This window comes from Hoplias malabaricus, chromosome 10 (assembly GCF_029633855.1).
Source record: "Hoplias malabaricus isolate fHopMal1 chromosome 10, fHopMal1.hap1, whole genome shotgun sequence".
NCBI classification, from domain to species: domain Eukaryota; kingdom Metazoa; phylum Chordata; class Actinopteri; order Characiformes; family Erythrinidae; genus Hoplias; species Hoplias malabaricus.
Genome location: NC_089809.1, coordinates 38,841,423 through 38,849,779, shown reverse-complemented (window position 1 = coordinate 38,849,779; position 8,357 = coordinate 38,841,423). Strand labels below are relative to the sequence as shown.

Genomic DNA, 8,357 nt, shown 5'->3' with positions numbered 1-8,357 from the left:
GTTTTGTACACATTGTAAATCAAAGGCTACAGACACCAATGTGCTTCAATCTCTTTTTATTAAAAAAGTGATTTCAGTGTTTCATATTTTTCCAGCTTTTTAGTTGCGTATAAAATACATAAGTGTGCTAGAGTAAGAGCAAAAGAGGAAGATTAAAGCCCTGCTGTACAGAGGCCTGGAAGGATGCATGGGAGAAGAAGCAGAGAAAGCCAACTAAACAGAAGCTAACAAACTCATAGGTTGCAGATTTATTTTATATGTGCAGTTGAGTATACAAGACAGTACTGGCCCAAAGACTGGATGGACTGATGAGTGCAGAGATGAGCTCATATTGAGGTATAGAGTGAAATGGCACTTTTTCATTGCATGGTCCCTACTCTACTCAGCTTTGTATCTCCACCAGGTGAATCAGGTCCTGGTTCTGGAAGCGGGTTCTTGTTTAGTGGCTGTTCTCTCGTGGTTCAGAGCGAGTCGAGTAGGGACTAAACCGTGGCGTGTAAACCTTGCAGAGCGCTGATCGTCCAGAGAGAGTCGTCACTCTACGCCACACAACGCAGACGACCAGCACCAACTCTTCATCTGTAAAATCTCCAGCTGCAGCAGAGATCACGTTTGTTTTTATCCGACTCACGACGGCAGCTCGTAAAATGACGCCGTGGTCTTTTGAAGAGGTTCAAACGCTCCTTGGATCGGTGGCCGACGAAAGAATCCAGCGAGAGCTGGACGCTGCAACAAGGAAGGAACAAACCCTACTGATCTGTCTGAACTGATGACGGAGCTGTGTTCAGTCCCAAACAACAACAACACGCCGATACACCATGAGTAAACACCGCTTAACGTTACCGCCATTGTTGTGGTTTGAGACGACGCCCGATACATTTCAGGAGCTGTGTTGAGTAGGTACCATGCGATGGAAAAGTGTGACCAGGCTCTGTATACATAACTGACTTACATCTGCACTACTTCAATTTCAACTGCACTGTAAGAGAACAAAATACAACAATAATCACAGAAATAACACTCAATGCCAACAGTGGTTATTAGGTTAATGAGTAAAGGCCAAGAAAGGAGGTATTAAAATAGAAACGTTAAGCAAACTCTGACCAGCTAATTTCTGTACGTAAGTTATGTAAGTCAATCTGGACACGAGCTGCTGCAGAAATATTAAACGTACACAGGAATGTAATAAAACAGCTCAGCTGTTCAAAATTGTGGCTGTGATCAGCATTTCACCAAGAGTAACAAATAAGCAGCACTCACTGAAGTTTCAATAATAATAATAATAATAGTAGTAATAATAACAATAATAATAAGTACAGCACTAACAATAATTTAGCAAATACCCTTCATCGTGTCTGCTATATCTGAATGTAAAAGAAAGGATCTCAGTCTCAGAATATCGGGCCAGAAAGCACTGGCCCTGTATTTCCACACCTTCATCTGACCAATATCCTTTATACAAACTTATTTCCAGCTGTTTGCATGTTGCATTGCCATGGCGAACCTAAGGAAGCGAAACTACATCATACCGTCACTGAGACGTCAGCCGCAGACTCGGACGGCAAACCACATTCCCTTCAGGCATGATGTCCCTCTGGTTACCTTCAAACTACACTCATGAGTTGGTTATGAACTGCTATGCGTGACCCGTGTATCTCTACGTTATTAGGTGCGGGTCATGTTTCTACGCTAAGCTTTTAACTTCATTTAAGATGGAGTCTTCACTGTGACGGACTCTAAACATTCAAGCAGCTTGTACACGCTAGTAATTACTCCGTAGCTGCAGGACTTTGAAACCCTACGCAAAGTTAAAGTCGTGCGAGTTAAACGCAAACGGGAAAACAAGACCAGTAACAAAACAAAACAAGAAGAGTGAAACAATCCAAAAACATATGCATTCAAGTAAATGAGGTCCAGACCAAAAACTTGTGATTGGTTCAAATCTGGACAAATAGGTCCAACAGTTTCTTACTGTTGTGCGAAAGAAGTGGAATTTTTCCTCCACTCACTGTAGCTCAAAAATGTATTGAATCTGATTTGGGCCAAAAGAATCTTAAATATAAAACAAAAATAAGAAAGTGGGAGAGAGAATAAAACTTAACGAGAAAAGGGGGGGTTATAAAATTAGTGAAAGACCAGTAGTTTGCAGCATTACACGAATAATTTGTACGTTGTGAGTTTTACGTTAGACGTGGCTTTGTTTTTCGCTTCGGTAAGTGTTATTCTCGCTCAAATATTTTTACTTTGCTTTGATATTTAATACGTTTTTCTGGCACAAATCTGATTTCATAAAAAAAGAGGTCAAGGGTAGCTCAGAAATTCACTTCTGTGATGCAGTAAGAAGTTGCGAGACCAGCTACGCCACACGACCAATATGTAACCTGTACACAAGGTCATTCCTTCAGCCTTTAAAACACGATCTACATTCAGTACATTGCCTCCTTACAGTGGGCGCTTCAGCTGAAGGATTGTCAATTCCACCGTGTTGACCGAAGCAGGCTGTGGACGTCATAAAATGTTCAGAGTTCAGCTGAGGAAAGACCTTACAGCCATAAGGGGAAAGACAGGTTTCTTCCTGTTACTGGTCCTGTGACAAATGATTATACAGTAACATGCAAAGATACGAGAGGAGACGGCGAAGGCATAGGAAGCCTTTAATAAGCCATGGATTCCCAACAGAGAATCCTCCCCTAGTCCAGATCTGGGTTTAAGACGAGGGATCTTAAAGACTCAAGAGGAGAGCACAGGTCTGAGGTCTGTTTACACCTGCTCGTTTCAGGAGACTGGAGTGTGGATTGTATCCAGATGCATTTACAATTTGTCAAAAGCATCTCCGGTTAACTCTTTCATCTTCTGTAACCCTGTTCAGGATCGTGGTTGGGTCCAGAACAAACCCAGAATCACTGGCGCAAGGCAGAACACGCCCTGGACCGTGCACTGCTCACTCACCCTCCTTCACAAGTGTGGACAATTTCTAAATAGACATTCCACCTACCACTTTGTGTTTCTGGGCTGTGGGAGGAAACCCACACAGAAACAGGGAGAACACACCACACTCCTCATAGTCCCAAGGTGGAATACAAACCCACAACCCCAGGACCCGCCCCTACAGGGTGTGTATCACACAGCTCTAGGGTCCTGCCTTTCGCGCAGTGATTCCGGGTAAGCTCAAGCCCCCCTGTTGTGCCACTGTGCCGCCCCCGTCTGGCTACAATGCATCTCAGATGCCTCCTAAAGTGGTTGGAGCAAAACAAATACGTCTGGGCTGCGTTTACACCTGTATTTTTTTAAAATCTGGATTTAATCCTAATACTGCAGTCTCATAAAAGGAGCAGGAGTAAACAGGGTCCATGTTGAAACGGTAAAAGCTACAATGAAAAACTTATTAACTGACACTTCTCTCTTATTTCTGCCTGCTTACATTCATAAAAACGCTATATGGAAGTGTCAGTTACAAATGCCATGAGCACACTGGTGACTTGAGAGATTACATGTTAAATCAAGCCAGATCAAACCAGACTGCAGCACCTACAGCAGCAGTGGACACTACATGCAAGAGATTTCATATTTGTTAATGCCTAACTCTTAAACAACATACGAGGCACAATAATGGTGTACTCACACTAGGCACTGTGTACCCTGCACAGGTAAGTGTGACCCCCACCAGGTCCTGTTCACTTGACTAGTGTGTGTTTCATACTGTGCCCAGGCATCAGCTGCTTGAGAAAGTGAGCCCAGGCACAGCTCAGTTGGACTTGTGCACTATTTGACCCTATAAAAATCTTCTAACACATGCTGCACGATTAAAGGAAAACCCCTGTGCTGCATCATCTATACAGAATCTATAAAGTACATGAGGCGCAGGCCAGCGGGGGAGTAAGGGGAACCGTATTCTGACATGGTCGGTTTCAAATGGGCCCTGCGTGAGTACACCCTTAATCACCTCCTCTTTCTTTTTAGTTTTCTGCTACTGTTCCTCTAGCAGCACCTTGTCTGACCAGTCCTCCATCCTCGCTAAAATGTCTCAGCCGTAATCTCTTCAGTACCACTGCGTGCTTCTGTCCTGCCTTGGGTGGTCCCTTGTTTTCTCTGCCACACACACACACACACACACACACACACACACACTAAAATCTACTTGTACATATTCCTCAGAGCCTTTCTTGACGGCAATTTTACGAAACCAACAAGCCTTAACCAAAGGTGCCCCAAAATGCCCCAATCCACCCCCACCCTCTCATCTCCTCCTACAGCTCCTTCTTGTTCTGAGGGTTTGGGACGTGGTTCTGCTCGCTTCGGGGTTCTTCTCTTTGGCTGATGGTCATGAGCTGCAAAAGATCCTTCAGGGCCTTTCTGATTTGCATCCCAAACTTGTGAGAGTCCTGAGAGATAGATAGAGAGAGAGAGAGAGAGAGAGAGAGAGAGAGAGAGAGAGAGAGAGAGAAAGAGGGAGAGAATGAGAGAGAAAGAGAGAGAGAGAGAGAGAGAGAGAGAGAGAAAGAGGGAGAGAATGAGAGAGAGAGAGAGATGCTAAGAGTTGAACAGAGCACTGCTTTGCAACAGAGAGCTGGACACTTTTGTGGATGAGGCTGCATTTGTGAGAGGAAATGAACAACAATACGTCACAGAAAACAAGCGAGTGACTTGATCCACAAACGCAGATTCAACACTTTATAAATACATATGAAACTTGAGACTGCAACTTTACAAAAATATGCAATGAACTTTTAAGTAATGCATCCGTTTTTACATAGAATTATATATCTATGGAAACCAAAAAGGGGCCGCCATGGCCTAATATTTAGAGACCACGTTTGGTACCGGAAGGTCACCGGTTCGATCCCCAGGACCAGCAGGGGACATCCACAGCTGAAGTGCCCTTGAGCAAGGCACTGAAGCCCCAAAGGCTCCCCTGCACCGAGGATGGGTGTTCACAGCCCCATACTGCACTAATGTGTGTGTGTGTGTGTGTATGTGTGTGTTTACTGCAACAGATGGGTTGAATGTGGAAGACAAATTTCGTTGTACAATGACAAATAATTGCACTTTAATGAATTATGTATTTGAACTTAAAGGAGCAATCTGTAATACTGACACCAAGTGTTTAAAATTGGAACTATAATACAGCTTCAAAACAGTGGAGGGGACCGTCTCCCTCCTCCCCAGAAGTGAAGCTTGAACCAGTTTGATGCAAATTGTAGAAGCAAGAGACGAGTTTAAGAACTTTGGGCCGTAATCATTTACCATCTAAATCCACCTTAAATATTTTGACTAGACAAGACTGGTATCATTTATGGGTCAGATCTTATTCACAATTTCCGTAGTCAAACATTGTGTTCCACCTTATGTGTCTGTTATGAGTCTTAATGGCGTTATTCGACAACTTCCTGAATTCTCTGTTCCACTCCATAGCTAGCGCTATAGCTTTTGAAACTTTTTGGAACAACTGTTATTCCACTTTATCAGTTTAAAACACACAAACCAATAGTATTATTCAACAAATTATTCACAATTCTTGTATTCAAGCATTTAGTTCCACCTTAAACTGGTCTGTTTAAGAGCCGTATTTGCTTCTCCAGCTTGTTATTGAATACTCATTTCCACCTTAAACAGCTACTCGAAGCTAAAGCTAGCGCTGGGTTTTATAAACAAAACTCGTTTTAAACACTTCTTATCCGTTGAAAACACACCAACAAATGCTCATCGTGTCACTAAAACATCTATCTACTAGAGAAACGATTCTATTCGCTGTGTGCTACCAAGCTTGATTTCTCCATTCCACCTTAAATAGGTGAAAATGTGAGACTTTTCAAACACAATTCTTACTCCTTCATTTGTTTAAAACACACACAGACCACGGAGAAACACGATATTTTCTTTAAAACAAACAAACAATGATATTTACACCTTTTATTCATCTCTTTATTCACCTTCTTCACATAAAACACAAAACACAGACTTTACACTGCGTCTATGCCTCACTTTCTTTAAATAAAACACACACACTATGGCCTTTTCCCCTTTTGATCTATACACAGGTATCTGTACTTATATATTTTATTCAGAAATGACTTGCTTCTGTTCAGGAGAATATTATCCGGCTCTGTTCTGTGGTGATGCTGAATCTAAACTGTCTCCACTTTCAAACACAGGGCCAACATTTCCTCTCATTTTACTCCGTCTCTGGTCCTGGAGATGTTTAGAAAGGCAATGGGGCTTTTTGGGGCCAGTAAAATATAACATTAACTCTGTTCACTTGGTCATTTCATGGCTGTGAGACACTGTTTGTAGACCTGGCCTCGGTGGGTTTGGATTGTAATGTGATTGGACAGAGGGCGGGACACAGGCAGAATCTCGGGCACTTCTCAAAGAGTATATACTGCTTCAGCAATGCTATGAGAGGCAGCAGGGTTTTAGTATTGACTGTTTCCTTAATCTATGATCACACACCCTGGACATTTTATGACCAAGACCAGAAAATATCCTACAGATTGCTCCTTTAACTGTATTTGTACAAATTGCAGACTGTGAGATATTTATTTGTGTATAATTTATTGGTAGAATATGATTTACACATTTGTCAATTATTCATTATTTTAAGACTAAACTCTCTCCATATAAAGTTGCTGTGTTAGGACACCTAGCAGTTTTAAAGGGATCTGAAAGAGTTTTGTAAAGCAATTTGCAACTGTGATTAGTATCATGTTGAAATTTAATTTTAATTTAAAACCTAAATAAAATACACACACACACACAAAAAAACTCCACACAACTCACAGTTTGAGGGCACGAGTGTTTGCTGGAGACATGAAAACTGATCAGCTTCTCTCCGATTAAAGAGTAGGACACACCATAGCCATCGTCAGCAACCTGAAAAACACACACACAAAGGGAGGGAGGGAGAGAGAGAGAGAGAGAGAGAGAGAGAGAGAGAGATAACATTACAAACAGATGTAATGATCATTTGAGGATCCAGACCTTTTTTTCATTGGTGCGTGAACTCGTCTTTGAGAGGCTGCTGAATGCATTATACATTTTACCGTCCTGGCCCAAGCTCTGCGTTTAAGATAAGGTGTGTACCTTTGGACAGAGAGATAAAGCCTCATAGCTGTGAGCACAAAGTCGAGTGAAGGGTCTTCTGAGTATTTTGTCTATTTTCAGCTTCTTTTGTCTATCCTTTAACCCAAACTAAACTCACATCACCAGTCAGTGAGCTCCCACAGCGCCCCCTCACTGTGGCCCTCTTAAATGCACATGAATTAACTCTTTGGCCTTGTACTGAAAGAGGTCAGACACAGATCTGAATTTTAACACACCATACGTCATAATTTGAAAATACAGCCCTCATTTTGAGACACCTTCCTCATTTTTAAATACAGCGGTATACTGTATTAACGTTCTACTGAAAAACCCTTTTAAAACATAATAACAATTAATAAACACATTTAAACCATTTCTACACATTTATGGGGCTAGTCATATTCTAAAGGTGTACTGCTCTGTGTTTCCTGTAAACACCGGAAACGTACTCTTCAAAAATCTCCACCTTTTCCGTGACCTGTGTGCTCTTGTTGCTGTGTTCGTGTGGATAGGATGCCAAAACAGACAAAATCCTCAGTTTTTTAAATATCTGGATGTGTGTGGACAGGGCACAATCTCAGCATTCAATCAAAAGTCTCCACTAATGAACATGCTGTTAGAAAAAACTAGGTGAAGATATGAACACAGGACACTCAGTAAGAGTATTGACAATCCTCTGTGTGAGAGTATGACAGAGTGGAACAGACTCACAGGCCCAAATCCTCCTCCACAGATGATGTAGTCTGGATGGTTGACAAAGTCAAACAGATCTAAGTGCTGTAATGGCGTCTGGCTGGTGGAAAGACGCCAGGGCTCAGACAACACCTGAAACACAGACAACAGACACAAACCAGCTGTAGTTCATCACCTCCGTGTCTCCATTAATAAGCACATTTCACTCTCGTGGAAGAAATAACCCACACACGGACACACCTCTTTGAGGAAGGGCGACTCTATGCCCAGGTACTTGGAGACGACGTAGAGACAGAAGAGGTGTCTGTCTATTCCTCCCCCTGTCATGGCCAGACGGTACAGAAGCTGGTGCTTCTCTGATGCAGCTCGAAACAAACCCCTACACACTTCTGCATCCTACACAGAGAGAGACAGAGCAAGAAACATATCATCACAGACATGCTCACTAACGTAATGGTATGTGTTTTCTGCATTTTGTGTGACATCTGTGACCTGCTTTGGTCAAAGCCCCACAGCAGTGTTCTCCCCCTGTGTAAACAGCCCTGTTCAGAACGCCCGCTTTCAGCACCTGTTCCTTTAAATGA

At 42.5% G+C, this 8,357-nt stretch overlaps 1 protein-coding gene across 2 annotated transcripts in view; it reads right to left on the bottom strand.

Moving 5' to 3' along the window:
- Positions 1-48: 48 nt before the first annotated feature.
- LOC136708939 (carnitine O-palmitoyltransferase 1, liver isoform) overlaps positions 49-8,357 on the bottom strand; it is a 46,747-nt gene continuing 38,438 nt past the window's right edge. For both annotated transcript variants that reach the window (XM_066683858.1, XM_066683859.1), the window contains exons 16-19: positions 8,014-8,169; positions 7,792-7,905; positions 6,778-6,870; positions 49-4,382 (exon numbers count right to left, since the gene is read on the bottom strand). In XM_066683858.1, coding sequence (XP_066539955.1) covers positions 4,248-4,382; positions 6,778-6,870; positions 7,792-7,905; positions 8,014-8,169 — 498 coding nt within the window. In that variant the 3' untranslated portion in view covers positions 49-4,247. The remainder of the gene's footprint in view (positions 4,383-6,777; positions 6,871-7,791; positions 7,906-8,013; positions 8,170-8,357) is intronic.